At 40.5% G+C, this 15,135-nt stretch overlaps 2 protein-coding genes across 4 annotated transcripts in view; one reads left to right on the forward strand and one right to left on the reverse strand.

Annotated features, from left to right (window-relative positions):
* Positions 1 to 14,078, forward strand: part of SLA (Src like adaptor) — a 110,745-nt gene extending 96,667 nt beyond the window's left edge. For all 3 annotated transcript variants that reach the window (XM_085604896.1, XM_085604897.1, XM_085604893.1), the window contains exons 4-8: positions 116 to 202; positions 2,975 to 3,078; positions 6,830 to 6,961; positions 11,412 to 11,544; positions 11,642 to 14,078. In XM_085604896.1, coding sequence (XP_085461022.1) covers positions 116 to 202; positions 2,975 to 3,078; positions 6,830 to 6,961; positions 11,412 to 11,544; positions 11,642 to 11,873 — 688 coding nt within the window. In that variant the 3' untranslated portion in view covers positions 11,874 to 14,078. The remainder of the gene's footprint in view (positions 1 to 115; positions 203 to 2,974; positions 3,079 to 6,829; positions 6,962 to 11,411; positions 11,545 to 11,641) is intronic.
* The window catches only part of TG (thyroglobulin), a 660,241-nt gene that overhangs the window by 217,841 nt on the left and 427,265 nt on the right, over positions 1 to 15,135 (reverse strand). The gene's annotated exons all lie outside the window — the stretch shown is intronic.

Genomic DNA, 15,135 nt, shown 5'->3' on the forward strand with positions numbered 1-15,135 from the left:
ACTCAAGATGCAGGGCAGAGTGCTTGTGCTTTTTTGCTTTTACTCTCTTGATGTGTTTGTTTTCAATCTGTTAGCATCATTCATGACACAAATTCTCATTCTGTTCACCTTACAGTGAAGGAGGCTGGTGGAGAGTGATTTCCCTAAACACTGGTCGAGAAAACTATATTCCCTCACAATACGTAGCAAAGGTTTACCATGGGTGAGTACTCTGTATGCATTCTGTAACCATCTGAAGATGTTTAATATACTGAACCTGGTCTTGAACATGCAATGTTTAACAATTCCAGTTGACATGTTTAACAAATGAATTCCCATAATTGCTAAACATTGCTGTAGAAAGGCATATAAAATGGAAACATGTTATAGAATACTTGTATGTGCAGGTCCTTAGGCCCACCACCCTATAAACACTTGCCTGGGTCTTGGTGCAAGCTATGATCAATAAGCCTTAGCTGCACTATTCAAAAACTAGTCCAGATCAAAGACCAGTAACACACACAGCAATGTCTCCTTGGCCAATTCAAAGATCATATCCCAACAAATGTACAAAAAACTGAAACATGGTACTTATCTCTGGAAACACAGGATCCTAAGCCATAAAAGACTTTACCATTAGCCATGCAAGCACAACCAAGTTATCAATTCTTCTGGAATTTACAGAAAGCAAAGCTGTTCAGTAAATCATATGATTGTTATTCGAGAATCCAAGGAAACAACAAGAAACAATAAGAAATGCAAGAATGAAGGATTCTTGCTTATGAAGAACAATTCCTCACATATCGGAAGTTTTCTCCATACTCCCACTACTCATGACCTTCTATCCAGAATCCAAGCATATTTGCTTCGTTCACTGAGTTGTTTGCTAAAGTCAAGTTACTAACCAGCTACATTAACTGTAATGTGTAGCCTACTGTAGCCCAAATGTTGTCGCCGGCATTTTCTCTTTTAATTTATTATATCAAGTGTGCAATTAACTATCCAAAAAGGAAAGTACATTGTTCTATAAACCATAATAATGAAAAATAAATAAACCTAAAAGTATTAAACAAGCACTTTGTGAAAATAAATATATATAATTCACTAGAGAATAATAAAAACCTAAAATAGGTACTATGGTGATAAAAAATATGCATGCTAAAAACAATAAAGGCAGAATATAAAATGTTTGCTTCATATGTCAAGCATGAGTACTTGGCTAGCAATATGCATGAAAAAACTGCTCGAAGAAATACATTTTAAGGCCAGATGAAAGAACAACAATATGAAAGACAATGTTATGTCAGGAGAAGCTACAGTACGACAGAGAGAATTTACAAAGCAAGACTTTCATATTGGTGGATATCAGGTATAGCCAGCTAGATAATGTATTTGCTTCTGGCTACCCGGATCCTCCCAGAGATCTTAAGTTTGGTGGCCAAATTAAGAGGGGATTTTAGGACAAGACTTTAAACAGAATAGGATAGTGTGGTAAATTAAAAAAGCATGTAAGTATGATCACATTTTATGCCCCTTGAATTATTAAATCTATCAACTACAATTGTTTACTAGAATTGCTTGTATTAATAAATATCGACCCCCAGAATATCGGCCTACGTAAATATTGTGGACAGCATATCGAGGGCCAAAATATCGAAAAAGTACATTCATATAGGGAAGTACTGATGTACTATTCCTAATTCCACATCTGTATCCCTTGAAGACACATGTCGGTGAGGTGGATATATGTGGAGTTTGGTACAGAATGTCTCCACTTGCTTACCTGTCAATATCATGAATCTGGCATTTTGCCCTCAATATTCTCTGCCATCAAAATCTGATTTTGATATTCAGGGTGTACACCCTAAGATGAATTAGTAATATTATGTACAATTTCACAATGGCCCGTGAGTGACATTTCTAAAGATATGTAGGTGGGGCTAAAAGCCAGTATCCCTACTCTTTGCAAACATACCTATAACACACAGAACTGTGAGACACAGATAAAGAACTAAAAATAATTTCCATTTTTGAAGGCTTGCGGTTTTGAAAATGACAACACATCTACTCATCAAACACACAAGATAGATACTGGGACAAGTCAAAGAGCATCCTAACAAAGACCATTTTTTTCTTTTAGCTCAGGTCGTACTTGTTTATATTCATGTCGCAATCTGGAAACAAGTGAAGACTAACAAGCTCAGAAAACATTGTTTGTAGAAAAAAATGTTTGGAGAAAACCTGGTAGTGTAGGGATTGGTGGAAATGTTCTACAGAAATTCTGCTTTGGCAGTTGGCTCCATGATCCTCTAATGTTCATGGAGTGCAGCTGTCTTGATGAAATTCCCTACACTGTAGGCTGCAAGGAACACCTCTATGGTTGTGGGGTGCTTCCTAACCATTTAGACACGAGGGCTTAGTGAGGTACTGCTCTTTCTGAAGAATGCTGCTCTTAAAAAGCTTGTTAGAATGTTTCTAAAAAAATCCAATTCTGCATTGTGAATAATATCAAGATCATTCATGGAGTGGAGATCTGCACGGCCTGTTCGAAGCATTCATGTGTCTGCCTGCTCTACCTTTAATGAATAATGTTAGTTCACTGTTTCCCCCCTGGTGAACATTTATGATAAAGGAACTGTTTTCCTTTTTAAATTTAATTCCGATTATTTAATTTGCTCAGATAATGATAGAACCTTTCATCCATGCATCATATTTTGAATTCTATAAACCTTTCTTTAAATGTGGCTTGGACCTGCAACTTCTTCCTGTATTTACTACATTGCTCTGTGGTTGTGCACTTCGACAAATAGCCTCATGTATTTCCCTAAGGTCTTTCAAAATCTTGTTCCTTGCGAACACCCAAGCAACCCTGTGCATGTGGAATCTTTCACTGTGCACTGGCCCCTAAACGATAAACCAAAAAACCAGTTTCTCAGACTAGCCATTATATTTTAATCTAATCACCGATTTTCTAAATTTCACTGTTTCTGTGCAGTTGGTTATTTGAAGGTGTTAGCCGAGAGAAAGCAGAGGAACTTCTGCAGCTTCCGGAGACCAAGATGGGCTGTTACATGATTCGACAAAGTGAAAGTAAGAAAGGTGAGGGCAGTAAGACTAATAAGGTCAGTGCACTTACTTTTACTTGGGAAACTGGGACCTTCATGAGAACAGTGAGCCATCTCACCAAAGTTACATGCCACTACATTTTTTGTACATACATTGCACACCACATTAAAAAATAAGAAAGCATCCAAAGGTATGTAAGGGCAGAGTCCATATGGGGCACCAGAAGGACCCTACCCTGAATGGTGGTTAATTCATTTGGATTAGATCAGATTATCCTGTGTTTGAGTTGAAGATTATGATAAATAATCCTGCATCCTCCCACTATGTGCACAGGCATATCAACAGCACGTGAGGTACAGGGACTGCTTTGAATGTAAAGTTAAGTTAGATGCTTGGCTCTATGCTTGTACCTCTGACTCCACATTTGTTGTCCGGATAGGATTGGAAGACACATGTTGAGTCTTCTTTTGCAAAGAGAGTTGAAGGAAGAAAAAATAGTGTGTCTAGCAGTATTTGCTACAACCACATACATTAGTGATTCATGATTTTTGATGAAACACACTTTATATAATTCAAGACTACTTTTCAAATTATTTCACCCACTCTTTGTATCATGTCTAGGAGGATACAAGATACGCCCAGCTCCCCAGAATCTTATATGATTTTAACATCATTATGGAGAATTAGACCTTGGCAAGCTTTCATTCCAACGCAAAATTAACCGAATTTCCAGAGATATGCAATTTAGGGACCTGGCAAACTAAATTCCAAATTTCCTTAGATTTTGTCTTTTTGTTTTGTCTAACTATGAGTGTTGAGTAATTTAAAATACTCTACTCTCGTACTGTGCTCCAACTCTTCTTGGTTTACATTCAGCATAAATCGTAAATATATATAAGACATTGGAGACTGCACTTTATGAACACCATAGAAAACCAATAAATCAAGCATACAGTGTTGCATATTATGTTGTAGAACCACATCACATGGAGATTCAAAAGTGGATATAAAGGGACCTATTCACAAAGGGTAAATCTACATGTGTAGATTTACTAATACTAAATATACTCTTACTAAAGGCTATTCACAAAATCATGTATATATTAATGGTAAATAATCATAATATATTTAAAATATTATTATAAAATATTTGAAAAACGTTTAAAATAGAAAAATAAATGTAACTTTCATTTGGAAACATAAATAATTATATGCATTCTATACATTATCTTTAGAAATGTATAATACATAATAGAGCAACATAAACATTTTACTTCAGGCGAAACTGTTTAATTAATAAAGCTTTTAAATAATAAAGTTAATTTCATTTATTATTTAAATGAAATAATTAATTGATTCACCTGATAGCAGTGAACTCCCCATTGTAAAGTATAGGGAAAGTGAAAAGGTTTATTTAACTTGAGAGAAATTGTTTTTAATGTTAAATATTATTGTAAATTGTTTTATATTTATTTTAAATGTTGAACAAAAAAAGAACATTACAATTCATTTAAATTGTAATGATTTTTGAATATATTAAATACAATTAGAATTATTTTTCTGATGTTTAAATAAAAAAAAATAATTTCCACCTAAAATTACAAAATAGTTTTTATTATGTATTAATTATTATTAAAAAAGATCATTTGAAATTTGAAAAGTAATGCAATTATATTTTAATAAAAAGTAATGCTACATTCATTTTTAAATTAAAAAAAGGTTACTAAAATAAGTTAAAATCAAACAATATAAATGTTACATTGAATGTATTTATATTTTTAACTATTTTAGAAAATGTTATTTCAGTTAACATTATTCGCTATTCTGTTTCACTTTAAGTCCCTACCTCCATCATTTCTAATGGTAGGCTGTTGTAGTAACAGTGGTTGGCTATGTGTGGTGGTGGACTTACTCCAGCTCTGAGCTGGAATATTGGTGTAGGTCTGTTTTGGCTGTAGTAACTTTTGAAGTGCAGTTTGTAAAGAGGAATGGGCTTTTGTGACTGGGTGCACGTTCCGCCCTAAACCCCTCCCTAGCACTCCCTTAATCTCTCCTTGCTCATCCTTAATCCCCACCTATTTTGTAGTAAGTGCTCCCTAATTTTCAACCATTTCCCCAGTCCCTCCCACATTTACTACCAAGGGGCCGATTCCGATCCGGGTCGGAAAGCTCCCTGACCGACCCAGTTCCGAAGTGTTTTCCAAACGAGCCGGAGTCCTGCAGTCCGACCGAGCGAGTACGATGCGGCCGTATGCTGCCGGACTCGGTTCAGTCGGACTCCCATAGAAGTCAATGGGAGCCGGTCGTACGACGCGTACATGGGCTCCCATTGACTGAATGGGTACGTCTCGCACAAGGGCGCCCCCTACAGTGGGTACGCGTCGGTGCCATCCGCAACGTACATGCCTGTGTTGGGGGGACCCTTGGGTCTCCCCCTGTGTCCGAGTCATAGGGCTGCGGGTGACAGAGGGTCCGACGCAGACACCAAAGGCAGCTTCCCGGACGTTTTGCGAGCCAGACACTCGGCTCGCACAGGCTGTCTGACGCATGCATCATACTGGCTCGGTCGTAAATGACATCCATTGCACGCCACGGTCACGACCGAGACGTACAGAGCGGTTCGGACCTGGAAACGACTTGGTTGGTGAATTTCACGTAGCTCGCATCGTACAGCTGTATGAGTCAGGCGGAAAACACGCATACGGCTCGTAGTTTTTCCAGCCGGATCGCGTTTAGTGCCCTTCCGACCTGGATTGGAATCGGGCCCATAGTAGTAAACTTACATGTGTGAGGGTCTCCCATAGAAAAGCTAGTAGAGGTGGAGATTTACACTTGTAGGTTTGTGCATAGCATTTTGTTGTACTCTTGAAGTACTACTAGAGTACTACAAAATGCAGTTTGTGAATTGGCTCCCAAGGGTTCACACTATTACTTGTGAATTGGCGTATTACTGTGTATATAACACTTCTAAATGTCCAAGTTTTGGAACAAAGTTCTGAAAGATTTAATTGATATGGTGAAATGCTGACAAAGGAGAAAGAAATAGTTCTCCCTCCTGCATGTGTCAGGGGAAAATAATGAGCTATGGTGCGCAAAGGTGCTCTACTCCTTATTGCTTATGTATTCCATCCATTGGCCCAACACATGTAAAACATAACAACTCTTTACGTTTATATGGCCATTTAAATCAAGGTTTATACAGCCATTTAGGAACATGAGGTTTAAATAGTTCAAAAATTATCCTGGCACAAATAATATTTATGCATCTCATTGAGCATGTATCTGCTCTCGATTTTTACATCTGTTTGATAAAATGGTGATGAATATGTGCATACATTTTAGTCCACTTTAATGCCCTTGCACACTGTTTTGCATGTGTGGTTACCTAAGGGCCTGATTACAAATTCACTGTGGTCTCAAGACCGACTGACCTCTGGTCGGTGGTCCCGACACCGTCATTACAATGCGACCGCACATAGTGCAGTCGCATACTTCCATTTCTCTATGGGAGCTTGTGCTATGGCCATAAAACGGCCGTAGCACAAGCTCCCATGGAGAAATGGGACATTCTGTTAATCCTGGCACTGTGCAGCAGGCACCTAGAGGTGCCTGCCACACAATTTGTGCTCATCCCCTAATGCAAGTACTAAACCATTCACTCTCGGTATCAGAAGGGGTTTAAAAAAGCTAGACCTTTTTCACCTATGTACATCTTCTATCTGTCCCTTGTGAATTGTGAATATTTTCATTTGCCCAGTGCCTCAACATTTACCACTTTTTGCAGGTATGTATTCTTTATCGGTGCGGCACAGACAAGTGAAGCACTACCACATCTTCCGCCTCCCAAACAACTGGTACTACATCTCACCGCGGCTCACCTTCCAGTGCCTTGAGCACCTAGTCAATCACTATTCTGGTAGGTGTACAGTAGCTCTACTTAATGTGAGTATGATTGGGAGAGGTAGTTGGTTATTGGATTGATACTGTATTGTGATGTGGTGTTTATTAAAGAAGTGTGTCCACAACTGTGTCCTACACTGGAGCAGCATTAGGGGGCTCCTTTTCGATAGAATTATGTTGTTTCTGATCATGTTGATGGAAAAGAGCTGCTGTTTTTCTTGTCTTTTGGAACATTTCTTTATTGGGTTTTATTTTTCACACAAAATATATTGCAAGTACATCCTCATAGGTCTCTGACCTCTCTGGTATAGAGGGAAAAAGGAAGGAAGAGTAAGAAAACAAGAAAAAAGGCAATATGTGGGGGGTTCTCTCAAGCAGATAACTGTGTTAAAGTGGTGCCCAGCACCCCACCCAGCCCCTTGTAAGCTGACAAACAAAGTGGTCCTCAACATCCACCCGCCCTCCTCCCTCTCCACCTGCAGTGTGTACCAAGGTCCACGTCTAGTCAGAGTCCTCACTACTTTGGGTCAGGATCGGTTATATAAAGTGTATGTATTAGCAGTTATAAAGGAAGGTGCTGATTCCCATGGCACTTTACAATATGTTACACTGTCCATTGTTATTTTCAGTGTCAGTTGCCCCTGAGTGCACACTTTCACCCCAACATTCGCGCATGGGGTTGTGACATGAGGATGCTGGGGTAGATATGATTCCTATTGGGCATCCTGCTTATGAGTGATGGGAGAGCATGTGGGTGGTTGGGACACTCCTCCCTGTATGTAATGTTCTGTTTTGCATTGTGCAGACTTGTGCCATGGAGTCTAGCATCCCCCTCTTCATGCTCCTAAATGTCTTCTTCTTATGGAATGCAGAGCTATGGCGAAGCTCATGACAGGGTTAGGGGAGAGGAGTGCATCAGAAGTTACCATTCAGTGAGTAGGAAGAATAGACTTCAAATGGAAGGGAATTGTTGGAGTCGATTTTGTGCCTTGTATATGCTTCATTCATAGGTGCCCAGTTGGAACAGTTCAGTCATACATTCCAGGTCAGTGGGGAGGCTCGGGGAGCGCCAATGGCGAAGCATACATATCTTCGCCATCATAAGTGCAGTTGACATCCACTGTCTCTTTGGAGAGGTGGCATCTTCATTATAAGTTGTGTTGTGTTATGCATTTCTTTTCATTTTTTACACTACTTCTAACCAGTTCTATTGTTATCTGGCTGTGGGTGTGCCTAGAGCCATCAGAGATGGTCTACACAATAATCAGGGGTGATGGTCATGATGGTTATGTAAATGAAACAGCTGGTTTTGTTGATGGTGTGGGTCAGTAAGGAGAGCCAAATGAGTTAAATCAGGATTGGGGTGATGTGATCATATTTCTTCCAGGCCTGGTTGCGATGTGCTGCAGCATTTAAGATGCACTTAGGCAGTACCAGTGTCGAGTGTAGAAGACAATGGAGCAGGATGTTACCACATTCAGATGCGAGAATAAAAGGACTTGAACAGAAATACAGAAGTCGCTTTCTGGGAGTTTCACTCACTTTAGAAGAGAAAGCTGGTACCAGGATGTCTTAGTGGTTTTTTTTGCGTTTTGAAGGTACGGTTAGTTTCCAAGGTGATTCCAAGTGACCTGGCATTCGGTGAAATTTGGGGTTTGAATCCATCAAGGTTCATGTCACTGAGCCAGGTTAGTTTTATTTCTCGTTTGTTGTTATTGGCAAATAATAGGAACTCTGTGCGCTTTACAAATACACATGTTGTGTTATGTTATGGTAGACGCTGGACATCCAGGTCTGGATGAGGTGCAGGAAGTGTTGAGGCACTGGATGTCTGGAGTAGAAGAGACTTTCAGGTAAAGTTGTGTATCATCAGCATACTGGTGAAACTAGATGCAGTTTTCTGTGAGTAGAGCCCTTAGGGGCTCCATCCTTGTGCTGTAAAACTAGTTTTTGATCATGATTGTCCCAGGCTGAGGGCCATATTTACAAAGACTTCATACAACGCAGTGCAGCAAGTGAAGTTGCTGTGCTGCATTGCATGAACTAGAGAGAGCAGAACTGCACCATATCTACTAAGAATTGAGACGGTTCCGCTCTCTCCCTGCACTGGTGCACTTTTGGCAGCCATGCGCCAATACAGGCACCCTTGTACCGGAGTCTGCATTGTGCTCAGCATCATTTTTGTACAGGAAAGGGTTCCTCCCTGTACAAAACTATGCTTTAATGCATTTTCTTCTTTATATGTGTGCTATACAATGTAGCACACATGCAGAGTTAAGAAACAGGGAGATATGGAAATATTCTAGTTTATTACACTACCTCGGGGAAGCACAGGTTATTGGTGCTAATACTTGTCTACAGTCCGTTGTAGGTAGGCATTTTCATCAAAACCCGTGTGTGTGGCTATATGGAAATGCCTATGCACCACCAAAGGAATGTCCCCGTGACACAAAGTAACCCAAGGCAGTGCATTGCCAGTTAACCATGGTTCGGGTCTGTGTTAAAAATATAACATAAACCAGTTGCAAAGTCTATGTAAAGCCGGGGCTGAGTCTATATGTGTCATGGGTGGTGGCATAGACATAGGAGTGATGCAAAACCCAATTTTATTCTCAAGTAGCGCCCAAGAAACTGGAGTCACACCCAATGAAGTAAGTAGTTGAGTGGGACATGGCCATGTCACTTCAGTTTTTGAAGATCATTTTATGTTCTGTGTGATCATTGCTTGGTGATTGACTCATTTATAGTTTCATAAAATGATGTATGCTAAAGGAATACTTGGGTAAAGAGAAAAAGGCAAGAAAAAAGAAACTAATAATGTACCATTGGACGTCTGGCAAATAAAGGTTCGAACGTACCCTGAATTGAGAAAATCTTCCCAAAACGTTTGATTTTGCATGTGTTGTGACTCGTAGGGCTGCAAATCGTTGAAAAGTTTACAAATACTTCGCTTGTGGGTAAAAATAAAACACCTGCCAAGATGTTTATGACACATGTTTTTGTGAGTAGCTGTTTCTACTTAAAATATTGTTTTGCTTAGATGTATATCTGCAGACCGTGGTTTCATTTTACTGACAATTTAAGCTATGCAAAGTTTACGAGGCTTGAAAAGTTGTAAAGAATCTATGATTGGACAGGGAAAGTTATGAAACTGGGCAGGCATATGTCATTGAAATAAAAGTGAGCCATTATGTTTACCTGTAGTCACTGGTGTTAGACAAGCTTAGTACAGTTGTGCAGTTTTGGAGAATGGCCATGCAAGTTCCTGATCCTAAGCTATGAGCTTCCCAAAGTATTTATAATGCACAGATCAACTGTACTCAATCTGCCAGGAAGAGCAGGATGGGGTTTCATTGAGAATTCTCCCAGAAAATGAGGGGGCCATTGAAAGATAATTTAAATGCAAGGAGGTAAGTGACCGCCATTAAATGAAGATTGAAGGTATTCCAGAATAAGGGAGCTCGGAAGGCTGGAATCTTGAGATTGTAGAGACTGGTCTGAGATTGATAAGAAAGACCTGCTTTTATTAATGCATGTGCCAACTCAAGCTTAGAAGACACATTGTCAATGTGAACTGAGAGCCAGCTGACCTCCATCTGAAAGAGATCGCCGAACTGGAACATGGAAGGCCGAAGTGAGTGTTGATGGCAAAGCTTGCAACCTTATCAAGGAGCATGAAAAGCAGGCTTAGAGACTAAGTGAAGACTTTTACAATAATTTACTTTCATTACAAGAGAATTAATGTTGTGTTTATTCTTGGAAGTAGAATGTAGCTATGTAATAATCACAGGGAACATCTGGCCATTCCACAGATGCCAGTTGCTCACTGGACGCTGATGAGGTGGGACGTGTTGGCACTTACTTATAGTTATGAATAAAGTACACCTACAATAATATATTGCCTGGATTCTTGCAACAATTAATAGGTGCCTTGGAAGACTGAATTGTGACATGGGGCTATATGTTAGAAATGTTAAGAAAGATGAAGATGAGTGGTATGTGTATGACGCTGCTGAAGAGGGTTCTTGCCTGAGAAGAAGGGAGTTATGAGGTCACAATGAAAGAACGAGGCAAAAGGCAGTGACATCAAAGCAGTGGACGAGTGGAAATAGATGATTTTTTCTGAAAGGATTTGAGAGTTACTGAACCCTCAATTGCTGCAAAGCAGACAGTAATGTTCACTTTTGGAGAAGATGAGATAGGAAATGAAAGAGTGACAGATAATAAGCTTTGTGTAGAGGAGTATGGGTTGAATGTGAAGCTCCCATTTGAACTGAACTGAAGCCTGGAGGTTTGCATGCATTGGGATATATACTGGACCAAAACAATCTATTTACTTGAGTTCAAGGTGGAATTGGCCCAGAGTAAGAAAGGATACTTTCTTACAATATTGATAAACCATGTTGCCATGTAACAGCGTGCTCCCTGTTGGGAATAACAACGGTATCCCTTTTTGCGTCTTTCAGAGATGGCGGATGGCCTGTGCTGTGTACTTACCACCCCGTGCCTCACTCAATGCACCGTCAATAGAGAAGCACAACCCCAAGTGGAGCCCGTGGTGATGCGCCGAAATCAGTTTAATTGGAGAAGTACAAAACAGTGAGTATTATAGCATCCAACAAGCACTACAGTCCTCTATGTGGCCACATGTGTGTACTTGACAGCAAGTGTTTAACTGCTAACAACTATTTTCTAGGCCTCAGCCGAATCGGGAAGAACTAAGACTCTCTGGTGAACATGATGATCCCCTCCTCAGTTATGGCCTCAGACAAAGCATCGCCTCGTACATGTTACTAGTGGGAGAGAACAACTCGTCCAATTCCAAAAGCAAGAAAAAGGGCCGGCAAAGTCAAGTGATATCTGAGGCACACAATCGAAGGAGTATTAGATCGCAGTATTACGAAGAAGAAGATCTGCAATCGCCATAGCGCAATCAAAGCTAGCGTGATAACAAAGACACACATTCTAATGGAGAAGGACTAATGAAGAATTCCGGACACAATGTGAAAGATTTGTTTAGACGATGAACTGGATGACACATAACCAAAGCACAAACTGTGGAACCTGCAGGGTTTTGACCTTCTGAGAACTTTTCAGAAAGTGCTGTTTATCAAATGAGCAATTTTTCAAAACATGGTCAGTCACTAAAGGGCTGATATCAGGAATTACAGGAAGAATTCAAGACCATAGACTCTGATTATAAGTAGGATGGATATAGGGTACCAGATGGCCGGTATTTACAGTTCCACCCAGAATCTCTGCACCAAAATCCAACTATTCTGAGGTAATCTCAATGGAATGAAGAATAACTTTGGACGTATTTTTTCCAGGTGAACATCTGCAAGGAATTCACTATTCTGTGAGGATTAACCTACACATTTTCCACCTGCACTTAACAGTTGAAAAGAAAGGTTAGTGGGGGGCTGGTGCTGATGCTGGCAAGGGTTGGTGGTATGAAGGTCTAGGGGAGTATGTGGTCCACACAGGGAGAATTACATGTTCTTATGTGCATAGGGAGTGGGCCAGCAGATGGACTAGATTAGCAGCCCAAGACTAAAGCAAGTTTACCAGTTAGACTGTCTGGCTGGTATCGGGTAAGGTGTTCCCGTACAGGGAAAATCCAGGTGCGGACAGAGCGGTATCCCACTATAGTTGGGCTGAGCGGTATCCCACTGGGGGATAACGCTCTGGTCAACTTGTAATTGGGGGCCAATGTTTGGACTCTAATTTTTGCTTCTTTTTCGGTATCCGCCCAGTTGGATTATTTGCATTTTTAAAAGGCAGATGCAGTAGATAGGGAATGTCCGTATGTGATATGATGATGCAGAAAATTCACCACATCCCATACAGCATTCCGTCAATATAGCGAAATGTGAAGCAGGCAGCCAGAAAGGGAGGAACAAAAGTGCAGGCCTATATTGTATATTGGCCAATAAACACTAGACAGTACATTGCCCCGATGTTGGTGCATTACAATTGGTATTCTCTAATACGTAATGCATTTTGGCTCACTGAGCCCATCATACCCGCCACCCCACGCGGCTCTCCCTAAAAGGATGCTGTGAGCTCAGCCACAGTTCCAAAACGTGAGACAAGAATGCTAAATGCGATCTGTCATTTGGGTCTGTGATTCTCAGGAGTACTGTGGGAGTTCCTTTAAGGCCCGTACAAAATTAGCATACCACCGTCACACTGTACAGGTCACAAAATAGTGGAATGACTGAGTAAAAAGAATGTTCATGTAAATTCTTATAATTGTCTGTTAAAATATATATGAAACTTGAATTTATTTCTTTGAGAATATGAATAAAAAAAATTAAAACGTTAGACATAAATCCAATAAAATATGTTTTTGATGGGAGAGTAGAGCAAAAGTTAAAATATTTATAGTAAAGAGCAAAATATTTTATTTGTGTATAATGTATATATTCTCTTTAAGTAAACTTTTAAAGTGTCCATCCTAGTACAAATCCTATCTACATCATGGTTGTTGCTTCCCTAGACCAGTGCATACTTAACAGGGCATTGTCCCCAGTGCTTTTAATAATGGGACTCAGCTGTTGCCACTCTGTACCTGATGACGTAGAAATCTTAAGAGTATAACTATGGTTTGTAGATTATGGTAGGAATACTGTTTCTCTACTCATAAGTGCTCTCTTCAGTTTGCCTCAATGAAGGAATCTTCGGTCCACGTGTTTCTTTCAACACATTTAGAGCATGGAATTGCATCTGGACAGGGGCTATTGTGGGACTCACAGCTAGTGCTGGGCCTCCTGTTGAAGCTGTGTTGCCTCAGCACCTCTCCATCACAGCCTGAAATGATTACCAGTGTGGCTGACATCCCAAAGTAAGTTTGTCTTATTGTGTCAAAATACACCACCTTGCTTAGTCCATGGTCGCTGTCTGTCATAAGCAATATGTTCCACTTGGGGTCTATCAACTGTGTGTAAGTGACTACAGCTTCACAAGAGTGGCTTCTAATGACCACCGCTCTGGAGGAGCCCAAGGATGGATCCAATGTGTCTTTAGGTTATTCACGCATGCCATATCCCTCATTGTACTTCCCTGTCTGTATATATTGTTTTTTTGTTGTTGCAATGATGCTTTATTAAATTTTATTTATGTCTCAGTGACCTCAGCGTATGAATGAATGAGATTGGCAATTTGCGATATGTAAGCCGCTCACTCATCTGCCTCTTCGATATGCTGATGTCAACTAGCACCTTGAAGGTGTTTGGCGCAATATGAATTTAAAGGATACAACACACATTCTACAGAGCACACCTACCATATGACCACATGGTTCTGTATTAGATACAGTTCCCCAGGGTGCAATGGGCATATGCGCCTGCTTTCTGCTCCACGGGGCACTTTGGTATTACAAAAGGGGCTGCAAATGCTTGTGCCGCCCCTTCTGAAAGACAGCTATTCGAGCACACATACAGTGCCGATGCTATCTTAAGGGGCTGTGCCCTCATTTGCATGGGGGTGTGGCAGCATGCAAATGAGGAAAACAATATTCTTCTGCACCCTCGACACATTATGGACGAGGGCGCAGAGGTACAGAGGACTTCAGGAGGTGCACTCACTGTGCGCCACAAAGAAAAGCGAACCCTGAGGTAACCCTCCTGAGGAGGGGAAGTAAATCCCATGGATGCTGCAGACATCCACCTGCAGGTGGATGCAGTCACTCACTGCACTCACCTGCTAGGGAATCTATGTTAACCCTTAGAAATACAGGGGGGTACCACCTTAACAGAGAAATATGTAGTGGTTGCTTAAAGCAGCTTCCTTGCCTATCACTAATGCACTGTCCCCATGGGAGGCACAAGTTTGCGACTGTTATCGCACGGTGCACCTGTTTAAAGGTGCACAATGGAGCAAACAGGAAGAGTGCACTTATAATAGCAGTCCAGATATCATTATTGAGTAGCACAAAGAACAACAAGCAAAAACTGCTATCTGCACACAAAAGAAAGGGCATCATTTTCTTAACATTTCCAATAATGTCACTATAGCACGCGCCTTTTATGGCCTAACCACTTAGAAGTGTCTAAAAGTCTCTTGAAGGGTGGATTCATGTCTTTATTATGCCGAAATTGCATAGAATTGTATTGTGTGTTAGTATTTTTCTGGTTATTGTCATATCAGTGAAACACCTTGTACCTTAGAGTACACAGAAAAAACAGG

The sequence above is a fragment of the Triturus cristatus genome, chromosome 5_1 (genome assembly GCF_964204655.1).
Source record: "Triturus cristatus chromosome 5_1, aTriCri1.1, whole genome shotgun sequence".
NCBI classification, from domain to species: Eukaryota; Metazoa; Chordata; class Amphibia; order Caudata; family Salamandridae; genus Triturus; species Triturus cristatus.